The 23002-nt window shown below is 31.0% G+C and overlaps 1 protein-coding gene across 5 annotated transcripts in view; it reads left to right on the forward strand.

Annotated features, from left to right (window-relative positions):
* LOC118199327 (axotactin-like) overlaps nucleotides 1-22198 on the forward strand; it is a 260812-nt gene extending 238614 nt beyond the window's left edge. For all 5 annotated transcript variants that reach the window (XM_085824186.1, XM_085824184.1, XM_085824183.1 and 2 more), the window contains 5 exons: nucleotides 393-501; nucleotides 597-761; nucleotides 5828-6001; nucleotides 9346-9434; nucleotides 19085-22198. In XM_085824186.1, the coding sequence (XP_085680312.1) occupies nucleotides 393-501; nucleotides 597-761; nucleotides 5828-6001; nucleotides 9346-9434; nucleotides 19085-19240 (693 nt within the window). In that variant the 3' untranslated portion in view covers nucleotides 19241-22198. The remainder of the gene's footprint in view (nucleotides 1-392; nucleotides 502-596; nucleotides 762-5827; nucleotides 6002-9345; nucleotides 9435-19084) is intronic.
* The last annotated feature ends 804 nt before the right edge of the window (nucleotides 22199-23002 follow it).

Raw genomic sequence — 23002 nt, forward strand, 5'->3', positions numbered from 1 at the left:
TTAGAATAACAAGTTAAAAACAAAAAATCAGTATATGAATTTTTCAAATAGAATGTTTTTGTAATTAAATATGGGCAAGCACATTACAATTATCTGTTCTAAAGGAAAGTATGCTTTCTTGGAGAAATTTGCTCATATTTATGTCATGTCTGGGGAACCATGAAACTGCTCTGTTTGCTTGGATTTAAACCTTTGTACGTTCAGCCACTGGTAAGTTTAATGTAATAGTTAACATGGCTAATTAAAAGTTGTTAATTTTGTGTCATTGTATTTAATGTTTCCTACATCTGTAACTATCTTTAAAATTAAGCAATAAAGAATTTTCTCTTTGTTTAAGCATTTTATGATTGAGAAGTTAAATAAACTTTTTGTGATACTTCTGTTTGATGCAGATACAAGGCCCGGAGTGGTTTCCTGAGCCACCTGTTACTGCTTTATACAAAAGTGCTTTTTCTGATATGGCTTTATCTCCTCTTGAAAGCATTACTAGGGCAAGCAGTCGTAAGTTTCATTTTCGTTATCAAGAATGAATTGTTTAAACTTTCTGATGAAATGTAGAAAATATGTTTTCTTATTAAAGAAATTTTTCTTAAAAGGTGTTGCTGCTGTGATGGGAGTGCTTCTGATTATAGTTGTGCTTGCTCTGCTGTTTTATATTTATCGCATACAACGGCGGCATAAAAGAGAGAGAATGGGTGATGAGTATCATGTCTACAAGAAAGGGAAGAGGAGAACTACTAGTGGAGATCGTAGTCCAAAAGGTACGCATGAAGTTCAAAATTCATTTATTTCCTTTAAAAGAAGAAATTAGACAGATTATATTCTTTTTTCCTCTGTTTATTCCTTCCAAAGGTCTAGATTGACAAAATAAGGTTTTAAAAATGCTCTGGGCAAATATTGATAAAAATTAAGCTGGCATCAAACATTTGCAAGCTGAGGCATATGAAAACTCAGAACATGGTACATGCACATACTCAGATATTCTCTCTGAAACTCAGAAACATGATACTTGTATTTACTTGAAAATTGGCTTAGTTATACAATTTTGTGGGAAAATTGTCAGCTAAATGATATTTTAGCTGAAAGATCAATGAAACTCAGTATCATAAAAAGTAACTGTTTTCTGTGTTTATAAATGACAGGTGCAGGGTATTTTTGAAGTCTTCATCTGACTTCAGAATGTTATAGCTTAAAAAACACTGACCGTATTTGAATGAAACACCTACAGTTTAGAAGAGGGAGCATTCAAATTTTGTGTGATTATGCCCAACTCCCAACAATGCTATACAAGATCATGAGCTAGTGATAGAAAGCTTTTTCCTGTTATGCATGCCAATGTATTGCAAATCTGTTGCATGATTTCCTTGGCAGATTCAGCACTAAAGCTTCTACTAGCCAAAAGAATCTGGAAGTTTATCAAAGATTCAAAATATGCGTCTTCTACAGTATTGCCAAATATTTTTCAACTAAAGTAGCGGGAGAAAAATTGAAAAGTCAGAAAAAGTAGCATCTTACATCAGAGATCACATGATTTTGGTGACATCATCACCAATCCAATCTCTGTTGGTATTGTAAGTTACAGACTGTTATTAAATTTTTAGTTATTTTAATTATTTATCTTAATTTTAATGAAAATTTTAAATTGCTAATTGTCCATTGTTTAAATATTCATGTTTGTCTTTTAAACAATTCTCATTTAAGTTAGTTTTATATTTTTAAATTAATTTATTTATATCCATTGTTAAATGCTTCCTCACATTTGGATTGCTAGAGCTTTTGTAATTGTCAATTCCTTTTTGTAATTCATTATTTTTTGCTTTAAACTTCTAAAGTCTTCATTCTGTTTTACTTAAGCGGTATGTATCAGTTCAAAAAATATTTCACTTTAAAATTAATCTGACGTTTGAAATAAAATATATTATAAGAAAACAGTCATTCCAGATAATTTTGATTATTTGTGGGGATGACCATTTTATAGAACTAACATTAATTTATATTATAAATATAGACCATTTTTCAGAAGTGCTTGCCTTAAAATACTCTACTGTAGTCATTCCACTGCTCTGTGAAAATATCTAATGCCATAAAATTATTCCATTTTGTTTGATTTGTGTTATTAATTTTGGTAAAATATTTAAAAATAAATTGACTAGTGCTTAAACTAAAGTATCGGGGTTTAATGAAAGTTTTCTGCCACAGCAAATGTAGACTGTGCAAACAGTTTGCGTTGCCATGTTTAATCGTATTTTGTCAAATAATTCTTGTCATTTGAAAGAAAGAGAGTTGCTTGCTGTGTTGTGAAATTTGTAAAAAAATATCGTTACCATTAAGTACAAGGGGTCTCAAATGAAACTGCAGTACAAAGTCCGAGATCTGGACTCATCAGGATGTTGGCAATTCCTGATTTGGGATTTTTCCGGTAGTAGATTATGAATTTAAATCTAGTAACATGATTTGCAAAAATTATAAAATTGAAAATAAGAAATCGTGATTTATGAAATAATGACCATTTATGATCTAAAAGGTATCAAAATTGGGGGGGGGAAAGCTTAGTATTCATTTGTTTACTTTATTAAACATTTCCTTCAACATAAGTTGTTTAAATTGCTTCGTTTTTTTGTGCTAATACTTTCTCTTTAAGTCTATAAACAGACATAATTTCTTGTTCAGTTATAAAGTTCCACAGTTCAAGTTCTGCAATTGCTGTGTCTAGAATTCTGATTAACTTCTCAATCGAAATTTTTTCGTTTTCAATAACTTCTCTGTCATTTTCTTCCTATTGTTACGGTATTTTCTGGATCTATCACCATACTACAGATTTCAACATCTGTTAATTGATTACTGATTGGGGCATACCGCTTCTCCACATTTCTTAACAAAATCCATTAATTGGAATATTTCATCTTTGATTTGCGATATCCGAAAGCCTTCAAATTCGCGGTTATCGTCTTCATCATCCTCACCATGAAATATGGTACCATAAATTCTGCCAAGCATTTTTTAAAGTATCTGGAGGCACATCCTCCCACTATCTTGCAATGCTTGGCATGGCAGGCTTTTATGCTAAAATATTTCAAAAATTCTTGAACAGTCTTGCCATTATTCAAAAAATTTAACATGGATTTTAAAAATGCTACTTTATATATGCATTTCAGCGCTAGGCTGAATGACTGACATACAATTTGGAGGAAAGAATAATATGGATACGTTATCTTTCACTAAAACTTTAAGTGAAGTATGAGCCGAGCAACTGTCCACAATCAGGACAATTTTTGCATCATCAGGTAAGCAAACCGAATTCAAATGTTGCCGAGCCTCGGGTTTAAAATGATTTTCATATCAATCATTAATTAGTTCTTGCATCATCCGTGCTCTTTTATTTTCACAATATATAACGGGGAAAATCGTTACTCCTTTAAATGCTCATAGCCAGTTGTGCATGATTGTTTCACACATCCATCCATTCTCGTTGCCACAAATAATTGCATCATTAAGAAAATCTCCCCTCAGAATAGTTTTCTTTTTAAAAATGATCATCAGCTTTAGCTTGTCACCATTTATGTGACAAGCTAGCACACGTGTAAATGATGTTCTTTTCATGCCCTGTCAAAAGCACGAATATCGTTTATTCACCAATTTCATCAACAGTTCTGTTTGCAGGAAAGCCAAATCTAATGGCGTTTCATCCATATTTATTATCTGTGATGGGAGAAGTTTTCGTTTGTCAATAATATCTGTCACATATTTTAGAAAAGATGCTTTTTTATCCTGCCACTTCATTGGTAATTGTTGCCTGACTGTTGTTCTAGTTCACACAGAAATATTTTTTCTTTTCATAAATCTGTTACACCAGTATGGCCCTCCTTTGAAATCATTTATGCTCATTTGTTTCCCCTTAACTTTTGCTCATAAGTGAATTTTTACAGTCAGAATTGCCATTCTTTTCAAAAAATTTCCACTCCCTTCTTACTTAAAAAACTATCCAAGAAAAATCAATTTGTGCTGAAGGGGGAATACGTCAGAGTTCGTTATTGTAATACAGGTGGAGTTGTGTCCGCCTTTGAAAAAAATCACAGTAGATTTACAATACAAAAGGCAGGGGAGGTGAGAGGATGGGTCCTGGAAGATTCATCCAGTGGCAGAGAAGAACCTATTCAAACTGATGAGTGGAAGGTTAATCTAGTGGCAGATAAGAGACTATTCAAACTGATGAGAATGCTAATTTGAAAGAGCTTAGAATGTTATTGTTTTGAGATCCCGTTCAGGGTGAATAAGACATGTAGGTCTTTTTTAAGTGCACAAGTGCCGCACAGGTAGAAACGCCGCACCAGCTGAAAATTTCAAGTTTTAAACAAGTAAACGCCATGGCATTTCTTCCAAAAATTATGGTAAATCCTGTTGCAGCTCCAGAATTAGAAACTCTTTTCGACACAATCGAAAGTTCAAGCTTTAATTTTCATAAAATTGCTGTAATAATAACAGTCTGCAAAAAGTAATAAGTTGGATCAATTGAAAGATTAGGGAACAACGCAATCTGCTATACAGTACAGAGTCCGTAATCCAGACTCGTCGGGACTTCGGTGATTCTGGATTAGGGGTTTTTCCAAATTATAGATCATCAATTTAAATCTGGTAAGATGGCATGCAGAAATTATACAATTAAAAATATGAAACCGTAATTTATGAAATCAAAAGCAATTATGATATAAAGGGTATCAAATTTTACAAAACAAAACAACAACAACAACCAAAAAAAAAAAAAAAAAAAGAGCTTAATATTTATTTGTTTACTTCATGAAGCATTTCTTTCAATGCGCGCATGCGTAAAGCATATGCATGTTATGTATGCGCATTCTTTACGTGCATGCATAATGTAGGCACATGCATAAAGTTTGTGGCTTTGAGGTCCGGATTATAGATCATTCCGGATTGCGGACTTTGTACTGTATTAACTGAAATTCCTTAGAGTCAGTGTAAAGTATAATTTTAACCTTGTTTAATAACATCTGCTATACATTATTGGTTATATATCGGGAGATTGGAAACAAAAGACAAGTTGTCCTACTAAATTTTGGCTTGCTTCTATCGCACACTGAATTAAGCCTGAATTGTATTAGTTATTTATTATACCTACGCCTATTTCTTGCACATGCTGAGTCCTGAAGAAATAAACTCCCACATATACTTAAGGCTTATCGAGGGCCAGCACTAGATATGCCTGATGCAGTCTCTGAGTGTTCTAATTTCTGCTACAAAGAACCTAAGTTAAAAAATTTTGTCATCCCTTAAATTTGCCACTCAGTGCCTCTCCAAATTCCAAAAATTTCTCGGTGCGGCCATACCAGCTCTGATGCATGTCCTAGGTTTATTTGAATAACATATCAGTTATTCCTAATTCAAATAGCACTATATGTAATCTTTTGGGCTATGAGCTTTGGCTATGAAATACAAATTAGTTGCTGGAACTATTTTTAACATAAATCAATGGCAGGATATTTTGTATCAATTATTGTAAGTTAAACAGAGAAGCAATGTAATTACAAATGTAAATTGTATGTAAATTAATTTGCATATTCAAAACTCACAAAAAATACAGTAAAGTAGTTAATATCTGCTCACTAGTCTATCAATTTTAGTAAAGGTAATGTTTGCTTCAGTTTGAATTAAAAGGAAAATCTCTAAATATATTGCATCTAAAAAAATAATGAATCTAAAAAAGAGTTTTTATGAGTTCTACCTAATAAATCTTTGTATGCCTACTAGTTCCTTAAGCCATCATTGATGCTTGTATAGAATTCTAATGTTTTTTTGTTTTTTTTCCCCCCAGCTGTAAGTTTTTCACCTGCTGAAGATGAGAGAATCGAAGATTATGCTATAGATATTCAGCCATTAGTTCGTTTTCCCAGTACACCTCCTCCATACACTGCACCATCTGTTGGTTTTAGAAAAGTACCTTTTAACTCAACAAATGCAAATGGAAAAAATGTGAAATTGAATGCTGGTAATTATTTTACTAATTTTCTTTGTAACAAAGTATAATACTTTGTTTCAAAATTATTAGTTGAATCCCCCCTGTTGACGTAAATAATACATATTATTAACATTTATTAGTCTTTTAATTATATTAATCTTTTAAACTATATATTTTAGAAAATAAAATTTTTTAAGTTAAAAAAATTATTAAAATTTGATATTCATTTTATTCTGAAATTTATGTAATTTCTTTTTATTTCAATAAATCATATTTTCTGTAAGTAAGAGTAAAAATGAAATAACTGTACAATTTTTTAACACAGAGTACTTTATTTCATGTTCAAGGCAAAATATCGTAAACAATAATTGCTGACAAATCTGGTTTTTACAATTGAAATATTTGTGTGGTATTTAATGGAAAAATTATTTCTAATATACATTTCATGTTTCCACGTGGGTTTTCCCACTGTTCTTCATTTGAAATAATATTTTTGATGTTTTCATTTCTTTTCTTGTTTTATTCTAGCATAAACAGGTATTTTATTAATGCCAATGTTGAATTTTCTTAAAATACATCATAAACGTTAGAGAGAAAAAACCAGTAAAACTAAAAATATGTGATTTTTATTTTTTGCATGGACCAGTACTTCATCTTAACATAACTTAAAATAAATAATAGTGCCATGCAGCAGTCATTGTATCAATCACTTAGTTGTTCTTGACACATTATATGCATGGTATTCAAAAAGGTTGCTACAGGTTGTATTTACTTAAATAAGCATGGTAGATTTATACTTATGCATGTAGAACATTTCAAAACAAAATAGAGAATTTTTTGAAAATTTCTTCACTGTTATTAAAGTGATTTTGTGACTACAAAATTTAATTGTTTATATGGTCATTATAGAGTAACTGAAAATAACACTTAGTAAAGTAGTAAATGGTCAGCCAGTCTTCTTTTGAACTTGTTGATAAAATCAACTTCTTAGCTGTAAAAGACAAAACATCAGAACTTAATTCATAGGGCATTTATAAAACTCCCTGTGCATACATTTTTACATATGTAGAACAAGTCTAAAGATTTGTAAAACTCAGGATGAGGAGACACATAAGTTATAAATTAAAAAAATAAATAAATAAATAAATAAATAAATATCTTCCCAAATAGAATCTCTTCTCCCAATAGAAATAGTTCTACTAGAATAGTTCTGTATTCCAATAGAAACCAAAAATTTTAATTTTCAGAGGCCAAAATTATTGCTTACAATAAATTTGCTCTCAATTTAGATTTCTTAGAATTTTCTTTTTAATTTTTGTGTTGTAGCAATCTTGGAAATGATAGCTGCATCATTTTTTACAAGGTAACTATTGCAAGAAAATTTCCTGTAGGATGCAAGTAAAAAAAGTATTCAAAATTTCACCTTTCTTCTTTTGACCAAACATTACAACTTCTGCACTCACAGCTTGTAATAGCAACACTTTTATAAAGTTGTACTGAGCACCAATAAATTGCAGTCAGTGACAAAATTTGCTTATTTATGCGAATTATTATGCAGAACTTATTATTTCCTTTACAAATACATTATTTTATATTTCCATTATCATATTTTAAAAAAATCACTCCAGCTTTCTTTAAAAAAGAATAAATAAAAGTTGTTATTGTTACTTATCTCATTTGTCTGACAGTAACATCAGAACAAGGCCAAGAAATTTCTCATGGCAAGGAGTGCTATATTGCAGGTGTTGTTTTCAAGAGTCTTGAGCACCATACTGGTGACAGTATGACTTTGCTCAGTTCCGCCCCCAATTTTGATAAAGAGCACCTGGGGGGTGTCTGAGGGTTTCATACCCCCTTTTACCCTACCACCAGCCTCTGGAGAGGACTTTCATCCTGCTGCATATTTAGAGTGCCCTCATGTCGCATGGACACTATACATTTACAAACATCCATGCCTTCTTTGCAATTCAAACCGGGGCCTTATGGTGGGCAGTTGGCGTCGCTAACCACTGTCCTGGTTGAGCGGTGATAAATCAAAATAGAAGCTGTAATTAACACCTCATTTTCTTATTATATTAAAATGGTACAAACCTATTTGCAAGAATGGTCACTAACTAAAAATTTCAACTTTTGTAGCTGAACATTGTATGCAGTTGAGTAGCAGTTATCATTATTATGACATAATTAAACAGTTTGCAAGGGTCATGTGATTTCTGAAAACTATTGCCAGTTTACTGTAAATTTTTATCTGCTTTCCTAAATTTGATGGAGTCTCAGAAATCCAGTATAAATGGGACTGATTGGATAACACTGAATCGCCATAGATTTGTTATTAAAATAGACCTCCTAAATTAAAAACATCAATTTATTACTTGTTTGGACCTGACTGACCTTATTGCACAATGCAAAAAGCATGTAAATTTTCTTTTTATGCTGACAATAATAAAATTATTACTTTGGAAAATAAAGATATAGCAATTTCAGTTATACATTGGCACTGAATAAAAGGTATCAGATATTGTAATGGATAATAAATAAAGTAATAATGTTTGTGCTCTTAATCATATTAATTTTTCAATATCAGACTATCTGAATCTTATATTAAATTATTTGGAGTTAGTTAATGGCTGCAGTAAATCTGGTTATGTGAAAACATCCACCCACAGACAAAGTGATTCTAAGTTCACAGCATTCTTATTGGATGTCACATCTTCATATATGTATTGTATAAAATTCAGTCATTTATGTTAAATTTGCACCGAGTCACTCTTGCATTATCTTTTTAAAAGTTTCCAATTTCTCTTCAATAGTATGAACCAATTTGTTCCACTTTTCTAATCATACTTTCGTAATACAGTTTGAAAAAAAAAAAAAAAAACATACACACACTTATTAGACTAAAATACATATTTTGTAACCAGTGCACACAACTAAGAACTGTTAAGTGTTACATATGGACTGTTAAAATTGACTGCTGTGATTTCAGCCATGACAGTCAAGGCTGTTCTGAAAACCATGATTCTTCTTATTGGAATACAGATAATATATTTTATAGAATCTTTGCATTCATTTTTAAAATAGCTGCTTTTATTCAGTATTATCACAGCAGTATTAAAAAAATAGTTAAATGATATTGAGATAGACTTATTTGACAGAATTTATTATATATATAATAAAAATTTAGTAAAATAACATATTTAAGTTCTCCCTTGTTAAAATGGCCACTATATGAGCCTTTAGGAAGATCTGAAATTTGCACATTATGGATTAGTTGAAATTTGCCGTTTTAATAAGGAAGCTTGGTGGATGATGTGATAAGGAGATACCTTTATTTTTGTCTCTCTTGAATTATAATTTCATGTTTTCTTTGTTAGATACAAATTCAATAGAAATGGCTCCTCTTCGATCAACATCTTCACAAGAACTTGAATGGGATCCAACTGGAGCACAACTTGTTAGCATGGTGAGTTAAATATCTGGTAATATATATTTTTTTAAAATTTCTGGTAATGGATACTGTATACCTTCAATGAAGACAGCTGTATTCAAGCATAGATCCCTTTAACCACCTAAAGGTGGCTGACCAAAAGATCACATCTGATGATTGCATGTATAACTGAGTTTAATTATTATGGCAGCAGGCCCCAATATTATGCATTTAGTACATGTTGATAAAGAGGTCATTGATTAATAAAATATTATCAAAGTATAAAATTACCCCCTCCCTTTTTTTTGCCAGTTTAATTAAAGGCTTTTTCACTACCAAAATGTGATTTTGCTTTAAAAAATTTTAAGCAATGCCCAACATACACTACCCAACATTGAAAATGCAACACCAAGAAGGAGTGGCCAGAAAGTGATGAAACTCGACAACAGAGAGAGACAGCAACAAAAAATAACTGATCTTTATTTCAAAATGATATGTGTAATCCCGGGGCCAAATCGGGAGGTTGTTAGTTTTAAAAGAAAATGCATACATTGCCATACAAGGGCACTTTTGACATATTTATATATAGAGAGAGCTTTTGATATATTTATATATCGCTATTTTTTTACATGCATTCAGATGATGGTGGACATATACATACATAAATACATAACATGTGACGATAACATATAAATAAGTGACATGCAATCAAACATATAAATAAATACATATTTAAAGAAGTTGAAACACATAACATAAATAGTAACATACATTAACATACATAAATGATGTATAATAAAAATAGAAAGAACAGATACAATAATATAATAGGATAAAAATAACTAATTATGTGTAAAATAAGTAATTTAAATATACATAGCACATAGATAAATAGTCAGATAAGGCTTGCAGCAAAATATGTAAGCACAGAGTATAATTATAATAAATGCAAATAACATGATGGTTTTATTACAATTGTATTACTAATGATTGATGCATTTTATTACAATTGTCATTATTGTGGTTGGCAGAGATGTTATCCAAGCGCTGCTACTGTGTCAATTATTTTACAGATTTTATTTACAGCAGCTTTATTCTTTATTAAGAAATGGCGGTAAGCTTCCCTATTATTAGATTGCAATGGCATATGAAGGTTTGCTGTAATAGGACATGCAAATAAGTAATGGTCAGGCATACCATTTTGTCCTCAGATGCATAAATCTGTTATTGAAATTCAATGTTTATAGAAGTATGATGGAAACAAGCCTTGTGATAAAGTTGGTGAGTGGTGCTGTAACTATAAGTCGTTCTGTTGTAACTTTTGGTAAAAAAATCATGTGTATACCTGCCTGTCTCACCTTGGCTCTATTCTCGTTGCAGAGCCTTTGTTTTTAGAGCTGCTTTTAAATATGAAGGAGAAGCAGAAATTGTAATTTCTTGTGCATTATGATTGTTAGCAACAGCTTTGGTAAGTAGATCTGCTGCCTCATTACCAATATTGCCAACATGTGCTATAAACCCATATCATATTAATTTGAGATTGTGAATAGCAGTGTAGAGTTTCTTGTAGATTTATTATAAGCATTGAAGTATGATTTGGATTTTCTGTTGCATATAGCGTTGATATGCTGTCTGTAAAAAGAGTTGCAGTACGTTATAGACAATTAATGATGTGCTGAATTGCTGCAGTAATAGCCAGGACCTCGGCTTGAAATACACTATTATATGGTTGTAAATGTCCTTTCCAAACATGAATGACGTTGTTTGCTTCTTAATGGATGAATGCACTGCCCACACTATTGTCATGTTTTGAGCCATCTGTGAAAATTTTGGTGCTGGTGGTTTGTATTGCTGTGTGTGGTTGGTTCATTCTTTTATATGTATGAATCTATAGGCCTTTACGTACCGGGTGAGTGTGAAAAATATTGTCCAGATGTTCAAATTCGACTGGGTTGAAGGTTTGTGTCACAGAAGGTTGCATCTTTGCAAAGACATATAAGACTGTCATATGCTGTTTCCATTTGAGCTAATATGCAAAGGCAATAGACCTGCTAATATATGTGCTGAGTTTGTAGCTGTAGTTCTGTAAGCCTTACACAGATTGAGGGCAAGTGGATGATGAAGAGCTGCTAAGAGTCTTATTTTTCTTCCTCCCATGGGACTGGCTCAAATTGCTGCTGCATAAAGTGCCACTTTGTCTGCTACTGTAAGATATAATATTTTGATTTGGGGATTCTGCCTTCACTTCTGTCCTTGAATTGTTTGGCCATTCGTGTTGTTATAGATGTTTTTGCATGCTGAGCTTATAGGTGAGGAATCCAAGTAAGACCTGGGTCCCATATTATTCGTAGACATTTAAGGTTATTGACCAGTTCAGTATTCTTCCCTTCTGGCTTAATACATGGTTTTCTTTTAGGTTTGGTACCTGGTTTTGGAATTATTAGTACCACTGGTTTTCCAATTGAAATTATTAGTTTGAGCTAGTCGCATAATTCGGCAAATAGTGCACAAACTTTTAAGTTCATTGTGGGTACACCCTCGCACTAGGAGCGCTGCGTCATCAGCATACTATATGACTGTTGTGTGTGAATCCCTACGGAATTAAATGTAATATTCCATAATAGGGGTCCTGCGCAGGAACCCGGCAGACAGCTATGAATTTGTTGGCTGGTTGTGATACCATTGTTATTAGATATTAATAGATGACGGTTATGTAGGTAGCTCAAAAAGATGTTAAATATGTTGACCGGGAAATTAGCACTGCATAGAGCCTGCTTAATAGAAGGCCACCATAACATATCGAAGCGCTTTGTAGGTCTATTGAAGTGAAGGTTGTATGTTGGTTATTTTTTTGTTTCTTTGAATGCATTGTAATATGTCATTTAATGCGTGTATAGTAGAGGAGCCATAATGAAAGGCATATTGTCTTGCGCTGCCACCCCATTTCTGGTTACTATTATAGTTTTTAACTTTGTTTCAGCTTCTTGATTTTTATTAAGTGAAAATAGATCAATGTGTACATGGATAAAGTTAAGGCAGTGTGCATTGCCTTGTTTGTGCAATTCTCTGATTTTTTTTTAAGTGAAAATAGATCGATGTGTACATGGATACCGAGTTTGTGAAATTCTATGACTTCTAATTTTGGTTTTGTGTAGCGGCCATCTTGAAATTGTGCCTTCCTGGAGCCGATCTTAGCATCAAAAAAGAATAGGCAAAAAACAAGGGGCATTCGATTGTAAACTTTTACACAGTATTTATTTCATATTAACTAAATTATTACATGCACTATTTCTTGTGCTATTAAGCTAAGCTTAATAAATAAATATGATCAACAATGTTGTTCTATTAAATTCAAAATAAATATGAATTTCAAATATACAGTCAAAAGTCATTAATTTGGACACCCATAATCCAGAATGATCTATAATCCGGACCTCAAAGCTATAAACTTTCTGCACATGTGTGCCGTGTTGACACATGCGCATAGGCGTTTACGCGTGCGCGTAAGACCTCTTACGTCTGCGCATATGCGTGTGCGCAAGCGCAGAATACGTTTTCGCGTGCGCGTTTTATATATAACGGGCGGTATAAGCTAAAATTATCTAATTATCTATTTCAGTTAATGTTGATGATTGCGTTGTTCCTTAATTTTCGAAATGGATCCGGCTTATTATTTTTTGCAGACTGTAAGTACAATACTATAAAAGTAAACTTGATCTTTCGATTATGTCAAATAGAATTTCCGATTCTGGAGCTCCCAAAGGATCGTACAAAACAAAAGTATGTTTCGATGTCCGTCAAACAAAAAGTGGAATTGCTGCAAAAATGGATAAAGACATGAAGAATGTGACAGAGAGGTTAGTGAAAACGAAAAAATTTGGATTGACAAGTTAGTCGGTATTCTCGGCACAGCAATTACGGGACTTGAACAGCGGAACTTTGTAACTGAACAAGAAATTATGTCTGTTTATAGAATTAAAGAGAAAGTATTATCACATAAAACGAAGCAACTTGAACAACTTACATTGAAAGAAATGTTTAATAAAGTAAACAAGTAAATATTAAGCTTTTTTTTTTTTGTAAATTTTGATACCCTTTAGATCATAATTGTTCTTTATTTCATAAATTACGGTTTCATATTTTTAATTTTAGAATTTCTGCATGCCATCTTACGAGATTTAAACTGATGATCTATAATTCGGAAAAATCGATAATCCGAAATCGCCGAAGTCCCGACTGTATTTATAAATAGCTAACACAGATTTATATAATTCAATATAAAACCTATATGGTTCAAGAGAAAAAAAATTCAAGCTATTTAAATATATAAAATTGTTAGATTTTAGTATAAATATCATTAGCAAAAATTGATTTGAAAATTCCAAATAGGTGTTTATGTACTGTAAACAAGTTAATATTGATAGAATGGCTTTTCGAAAAATAATGGTAACCAAGAAATACTATTTATTTAATAACTTATTATGAATATATTAATATATATATATTTAAAAAACATGTATATACGTAAAAAAGCAAATTTAAAGTTAAAATAATTAAAAAAATTTGTGCAAACATATAAAAGATTTAATTTACGAACTAATCTACAATATCATTTAAATTCAGATAGCATAAGTAAATCAAGTGCAAAACCAAACCATGAAAATTAATTCACCAATTTATCAAATTAAAATTAATTTAAATTTTTTTTAAAAAAATGCATAAGTGAATGACTGTTGAGCAGGCAGGAGACAGATTTATCAAGGGGAAGTTGCCTCCACACCTAATTCTTCAATCATTCAATTCGTGTTTCGTCATTCATGCAGGCAAGGGTAAAAGTCAAAACCAAAAGTAAATACATAGTGAAGAATGTCCAAAAAGAAATACCAATAAAGTGGTACCTTGAGAAATTAGCAATTAAAAATTAAAGGTTTAAAAGGAAAATACCAATAATGAAGTATTTTGCTAAATAAGCAATGTAAAGCCTAGTATTAAATTTTTTTAAAAATAAAATTTTCCAGAAAAATTAATTTAGAAACCAATGCATTTTAGAAACCCTTGTCTACAGAAACCTCCCCGACACGAATATGCATATCAATCAAAAAGAAACTAAAAAAGAACTAGACATAAATTGTATAAACCAATAAGAAACTAAAAAGAACTAATTCATAATTTATAAAAAACAAATATACTTAACTACATAAAAAGTACTTAAAAAATACTTAAAAGCAAGTAAATAGTAAGTTAAATTTGTTAATTAAATTTGTATTTAAATTCAATTTTTCTTTTGAAACAATTAATATATATATATATATATGTATATATTAATAATTATAAATATTATGAAATATTTTGAATTTTAATATAATACTTCTATAATATGAAAGAGAATTTTTTATAATCATGTAATATTCATATTTTGAGAATGGTATAACTTATAAAATCCTACTCATATCAAAATGTGTATCTCGTCAAGGGCTTTTGATTAATGTAACATTCGATGCTGAATGATCATGGTTGTACACTAATGGGAGCTCTGAAAAACTGCGTCTTTTATGTTTCAAGACTAATATCAAGTTTCAAGTCTGTAGTAGGTTATAGCTGAGTAAGTTGAAGATAATGGGAGTAGAAATAGATACGTGGAGATTGCCACACAATGGGTGCAGACAGCACACAAGGACTACAAAGAGAAGCTATCAAGTAGCTCAGTAGGTTGCAGAACCACCTTGGATGGCAATATTTGAAACAATGCATCTAGATACTGAGTCAATGAGACTACAGATGGTGTTCTGAGGAATGGTTCTCTATTTCCTGTCAACTATTTGCCACAGTTTGTCTTATGAGCACGGCAAGGGCAGGTTCAGCAAATGGCATCCCATCACATCCCAAATGTGTTCGATTGGTGAGATATCAGGAGGGAATGATGGCCAGGGAAGCATTTGCACACCTTGCAGAGCTCGTTGGCTGAGGGGAGGAGTGTGTAGTGGGACATTAACCTCCTGATAAAGAGCATTGGGCACTCTCTGAAGGTAGCGGAGTGTTACTGGCTGAAGCACATCATCCACATATTGTTGGGCCATCATAGTGCCCTGAATACAAATTAGAGGTGGCCTGGAATCGTACATAGTTGCGCCCCACATTAAGATGCCACGTTGTCATGTGGTGGGGCATTTCCCAATTGTTGCCGGATTGATCTGTCTCCAGATCGACGCCACACTCTTACGCAGCAACTATCCTTGAAGGAACAGAAACATGAGGAACATGACCCTGTGCCATTCCCCACATTGCTTGAGGCTGGCACTATTGCAGAAGTTGGCGTCTATGATGTTCGATCAATGGCAGTCTTCTTAATGGATGCCTTGAGTGCAGGCCATTAGCTTTCAATCGACGGCAAATGGTTCTGGTCAATATGGGAACATGCAGGTTGTCTTGAACATGCTTGCAGAATGAAGATAGAAGTGGCTTGCAGGTGGGCTACCACTTGTTGGCGAATGTATCAAACCATGTGTGCTGACATCAGTCTGGCTGCACCGGCACCTCGAACTTACCAGATTACCCAGACTGTGGGATGGGATGGGAGAATTTTCTAAGGCTCTTATCCATATCTTATTTCTTTGGTTCACACCCATGTTATACATGGAGAAAACCATTAAATGCTCTAGCTGTCGGTCCATTTGCTGAAATCCATTTACCGAACCAAACTAGTAGTATTCAGCATCTTCACTACTCAACTACTGATGGACTTCAAAATAATTAGAATCGAGACTAGTTACAGAATGGGTATCTATTGAAATGAAATCAGTTCTTATAAGTTTGATTTAAAGGAAATTAAACATTTATTGCATCATTTCATTCATCTCTCCCTTTTAGGAAGTTATCCTTCATGTTATTTGTGTAATCAAATAGACTAAATCTATTTATATCATCGTATTTCTGAAATTATATGCTATATTCCTTTTTTTTTCCTAAGTTTAGTACTGCTTTCAGTTTACTTTCTAACTCATGATTATTTTCACACCTACTATTAATTAACTTAAAGTATCATTAAATAAATTAATACTGCCTCTACCTTTCTAAAAATTAATTTTTATTGTCAGAACAATGGTTGTAAATCAAATGTGTAAATTTCTTTCATTGATATATTGAGTGCATTAGTTCTAAACTTGTTTAAAACTTCGGTTTACTTCACAACCATATATTCAAGCACTGTAGGTGAAATCTGTAATCAATCATTTTCTTAACTGATTCATTTTGTATACACCGAAAATAATCACTATATGAAAATTTTCTGAATCTGCAGATTTCCATCCTCTCTTGCTGACAAATTTCTAAATATTCGGATTGCTGGAATTTTAAAAAATTAAGAATTTATCTAATATAATTTTCATCAATAGCTAAAGGGAAAAATAAAGGTTTTTAATTATTTTCATTCACTAAAGTATGGTTATTTTTTTTTTTAAGTATGGTTTATTTTAAAGTTTACACAAAAGTGGTTTATATGCACATAGACTCTGGCATCAGTTTGTTTATTAATTATGTGCATAAATTTTGACACTATTTGAATTGCAAAAATATAGAGTTGATGTATATTGTTATTTTCATACATTTCTTCTTGTGTTGCAAGTTATTGTGCTCAGAAATTTTACCTATCAGAAGTATATATGTCATACTATTTGTTTACTATCTGTGTAGTTTAATGGTTTATGAAGTTATAGTTCCTGAGAAACACAGTTAGCTGTAGTCTTGAAATTGATATATATGGTGTCATTAACAAAATAATTAGATGGCCTTTTTTCATGCTAATTAAAAGTGTCTGTTTAATCTGTATTATTATAATGTGTATGTTAGGTTTTTGCATAGTGCAGACATTTAAGAGCTATGAAGCTTGAAATGTATTTTATTTGGATGATGATGATATGAACTCTAAAGCAACATATTCAAATCTGAATTTAGATTATTTTTTATTTAATGTTGAAATTCTTTTATCAATTTTTTACGTACATATCTTCACATAATAAACAAACTAAAAAGCTCAGAATTTTACTGTTAGGACCATCATAAATGGTTTTTATTATGAATCTTTTAACACGACTGATTTTTGGTGATTATTTTTAAATCATTCAATTTTGGGACTATTTCATATTTATTATTTAATAGTTGCTACATAAAATATTATTTGTCATAAAATTTTGAAATTTTTACTGTTTATAAAATAAACTCTTGCCCCCTTTGAACCAGCCTTTAGCGTTGCCAATTGCATGTGCAGCTGTAGGTTTGTCATGTTTTAACCAACCAATGCAAAGGCTGATTGCACAAGGGGATAACGAATGTAATGGCTAGTTATCGTGTATTTGAATTCTAATAAATGTGTTGTTCTGACAGTAAAAGTAAATTCAAAATAAGACAAGTTACTAGCATGTTTATAGCACTATAGCACTGGAATACAATTGGCCCCAAAGTTGTGGTTGGGTGTTGTGGAAGGAGGAGTGCAAGACCATTAGACTCTTTCCTCAATAGGTATCTGACAAATTGGGATGAAGTTAGGTAAAGCTGAACTATATCTACTCGAGGTCTGTGGCCAAATGGAGATAAAAATACATTAACCTGTTTTCATTATTATTAAGCTTATCTATGATTGATGCCAGGGTCCAAAATGAGCAGTAAGAATTAAAAATATTTAACTAATATAAAGCTTAATAATAGTCTATTAAATAAGTATTGGTAATAAATAAAATATTAAAAGATATACATTAACCTTGAGGTGAGAAAATTTATTCAGGATAGATACTTCTCAGCCTTCCTTTGAAATCTTGCATTATTTTCTTAATTTAAGTAACTATTTTTGACATTGCTAGGCATTTGTATCTGCATTCATTTAAAGATCCCAAACATTTTACTGGTGATTGTTTTATCTTGGTCATTTTAGACTTATGTTGCAATGCAGTAATATGAAATGGAAGGTAGCAATATATCCAGAATAATAATTCAGATGTAGAATAGTAGTGTATTCTGTAATATTATGGTGTATAAGGGGGATTTAACTTTTTGAATTATACATCCATTTTTAGCATATGCCAGTTCATAATGTACAATATCCTTTTAGTTCTCTTCAAAAATTATGCTTAAAATCTAAGCATGGTGAAAACAAAATCTTTCAAAATTTAAATCTTCAGGCTAAACAGTTAAAAAAAAGTATCTTCATTTTTGTTGTGTTCAGAAGAAAGGTTTGAATACAGTGGTGCACAAAAATGCTGCCGACTCTTGGAGCATAGAATAAGCATCCTGATACTATAAAAGGTTTTGTTGTCTCTGAAATTACAGTGATAAAGATTAAGGGTTATCAAATAGAACATTGCAGTAAGAATTAATTGGAAGTTCACTGAACATTCATTTTGAGGCCCATTGGCAGTTCATTATGATACTGTTGACAGATTAAAAAGTTTAAACACTGCAAAAGTTTAAAACTAAATTTTTAAAGGAAAAGGTATTTAACCAGTTATACATTAATTATTTCTGTTGATTAAACAGACTTTTATGTGTCATATGTAAAAGGGTTGAGGGAAAATATTAATATATGTAAAAGGGAAAATATTTGCATTTAATATTTTTCAAATTCTTTATACAAAAATATACTAATTTTACTATATAATTTTCTTCATTTCGTGAAAGTATCTTTTTTTTCCTCCTAGGCAATGGATGACATGAATCCGGATGAATCTGAACAGAATGGATATCGAGAAGACGATGATGAAGATCGTCCCCTTCCAGAACTTAAGAATCAGTTTGCTCCATTGGCTTCTGTCAGTGAGGTAACAATCAACAGGCTAAGTCAAACATTTGCATGAAACCATCAAGGCGATTTGTGTTGTTATCGCCTGTGAAGCTTTCTATGAACATAAGACTATTGTTATGGGTGATAATCAAATGTTGAAATAATCATAAAAGCTTCATGTTTAATTTTAGAGATAAGCGAATTTTTGCTCCTTAGAATAAATTCGTTAATGTCCTCTTTAAATCAATGAGGATATGTGTAAGATGTTTTTTATTAGTTATGAACTGGAAAAATCAAGTTCCTATAGAAATGAATTGTGTAATGAGTTTATATAACTTAGAGCATATAGTGTTCATTGTACTTAGGTTGGGGCATTAGATAGTTTGACCTTAATTGTGGAAAGAACTGAAAGCATTTTTATTATACTTAAAAAATCTTTTGTGCTTAATATTTATCTCAAACGAAAATTTTATGTATACTTATATTATTTAAAGATGTTCTGTTTACACATGTTTTAGTTCATTTTATGTACAAATTACCTTTAAATATATGTACATATTTAAAATTTTTTTAATATGATCGGAAGGAAGGGATGCAAAGGAATTTTACTGAAAGAAAATTGTATCAATATTGCACTCACAGGTGTTTGCTTTTAAAAATGACACTAATCTAATCTTAAATTACACTTATTACATTTGCCAGTGATAAACTAAATTAACTTGTTAGTATTAAAATCGCTCAAATTGTATAAACATGATCACAAAAATGTAAATTCATTTACTTGTTTAATGGTTGTTCAACAAGTTATTATGTAACATTTCATAAATTTTGTAACTACTGTATGCAAATATGAGCTAAACTACTGAGTGTGTTACTTGACTGGCATTTTATAATTATTTTAACTGTATTGTAATTTGCAGGCAAAGTGTTATGTTAGTAGCTATATTACTTGAATTCCTTTTTTATTATGAATCTTTTCACTTGTGTTTTACAAGATTTTTTTAAAGAGACTGTTGTATGTAGACTTATGTTATGCAACTGACCCCCCCCCAATTTTATATGTTATTAATTCACACCCTCATTAAGAGATACAGTAATAACAGTAGAAAAAATAGCTCATGACTTTCTTTTTTACTTTGCAATTCAAGAGTAATAAACAAATAATTGTACATTGTTTTTTCTTAAAGTAGTTAAGATATACATTGAGCATATTTTTGCACTTTGTTAAATATATCTAAATCTACTCTATTTACTTTAAAGTAAACACAAAATGAATAAAAACATGTCCCCTTTACCTCAACGTATTTTGTGATATTCACACATTCCTTAGTTTAATGATTTAAAACTTTTTAGCTGCAGTTCTGATATTATAATATATGTTGTCTGATATTTGTAAATATACATGTATGTTTGATTTTCATATAATAAAACCGACATTTGTATTACCATATTTATTCAAAAAATAAGAACTTCCTTTTATTTTAGGATAAGTTTCAGAAATAAATATGTAGGTGAACATATGATGACAGCGTGATTCTGTTTGAATGCAAGGCAGTTCATTAATTAAATACAATATTATATTATAGCACAGAAAGAAAATTGAGAAAAATTAACAATAGATTATTACCTATTTATTTTCAGGTATACAAATAACCAGTATAGTAGATATTGGTCTAAACTAATTTAAATATAATTGTTTTGATTAGCAGCAATTATACAGTAATTAACAGGATAATTATTCTGGATATAGTGATAATTAAACTTCTTCCTGTCATTCTGCAATTTCATTTTTTAAAATACCTTCGCAGACACTACCAAATTTTAGAACAAAAAGGTTGAAATCTTATTTTTTTAGTGAATATGGTTATATTAAATGCCATGCAGGGCCAGTAAAAAGAGATTTTTGCAAAGGGAGCAAAATTGTTTTAATTCAGGAAAGTACAAGGTTGTAGAATTTAGGAGCCACAGAGATTGCACCTGGAGGCAGAAAGCTAAGCACCAGCCTTGATGCCATGCATATTACAAAATAATGATAAATTATGTGTACTTAGTTGATAGTGTTCTTTTTGTATGCAAGGATGTGTATAATATTGAACATATCAAAAAATTTTTGCCTGAACTGCATGAAAAATCTTTCTATAAAAATACCAGAGATTAAATTTTTTTAAAATCAAATTATGATGATGTGGTATATTAATTTGAAAACACATTCAGGAATACATCTGCTAGAAATGCTAAAATAAATTCATTTTAATTTTTTTAAAAAAATTGTATTTAGATTACAGCATTAAACTCCACAATAATTGTTAGGGACCGGCTAAGTAAACCAGGCTTGGCATTTAATATGTTAATGATTGTAAGTGAAATAATTGACTAAAGAATTCATAATCTGGTCTAATGTTAATTAATCAAAAATTTATTTCATCATCAGAATTTTTTTTTTAACATTGAGATTTTTCTCAGGGGATCATGCAGTGTCATTTCACATAAATATGCCATTTAAAAAGCAAATATTAATACCTTAAATATTACAGGAAAATTTGATATGTTTTGTTCATTTCATAATATATTTTATTTAATGAATTACAGCCTGTGCAACAATATATGATAAAAAAATTTATAGCTTCCATTTTTAATAGCATATTAAAATTTGAACATATGCTGTACTAATTGAAATAGTGTCTGGTAAAAAGTATCTAGTAAAAGGGAAAATCATAAAATACAGAGTGTTGTGTATACTATTTCAGCGGAGGAACAAGTACAGAGTTGATGGGAGAACTGGAAGTCTCTGCTTTGTTGATGTACCTTATGCCTGACCAAGCCTAAGGTAGTCATTTATTAGAAACTTGAGTGCAATAATTTAAAATATAAAAATCTGAAAGGATTTCATCTTGTTAAGAGGTCACTGTAATCTACCATATTGTTTAGCTTATGTAAAATGAAGGGTTGTAAAAATTATCATTTTTGATCACTAGTCAGTGAATGTATTTTGCCATCATTAAGATTTTAATAAATCAGTTTTCTATTTGTAGTTGGTCTTTTCATTAACTTCTTTAACATTAAATAGAAATCTAATAACTTAGCACGCTCAGGATTGTAGCAATGTTTAATGATCAGACTACCTGTATTTTGATGCATAATTATTTTATTCACATTTTAATGCATTAAAAGTAAACAACTATACATACAATAATTTTACATATATGTGCACTAATCAGAAATATTTTAGAAAATAAACTAACAAATTTTTAATATCTTGATTCAGCTAATGTTTTGAAGCTTACTGTATTGGAATTTTGTAAAGATTTTCAGAGTTCTTTTATGTTTGCCTGTTATTCATTATTTAATCAGATTTTCATTTCAAAAATTTCAAAAGAATAGTTTTACAAATAACATTTAAATTTCATTATGTTCATTTTTTGTTGTCTGCTAAATGGTGCTTAATCTGCAACAGAATACAGTGAAAACAATCCCATGTGGAATACCACTTTGACATATGTAACTTCACAAGAGCATGCTTCTCCATATGTTTATGATTACCATATAGATATATTTAATTATTCTGAAATTCCAAGCACAATCACTAGTTGTCTATTTTGTAACAATTCCATATGAAAGACCAGTTAACTACAGAATTTTATGGGAGCTTCTGCATATGTTGATGATAGAAATTTCAAGTTCAGTTCTGATATTGTAACCACAGTGGCTTGTTTTCACTCCTGCATATCATTTAGAGAATTAGTTGTCTTTAATTCTCTGCCTTCCCAATCGTAATTTCTGTATCAATCATTGGTCCTTTTAATATCTTTAAGGTTACACAAGCTACAGTTGCTGT

Source organism: Stegodyphus dumicola, chromosome 9 (genome assembly GCF_044657685.1).
Source record: "Stegodyphus dumicola isolate Sdum_Otavi_A_Nest chromosome 9, ASM4465768v1".
Classification (NCBI taxonomy): domain Eukaryota; kingdom Metazoa; phylum Arthropoda; class Arachnida; order Araneae; family Eresidae; genus Stegodyphus; species Stegodyphus dumicola.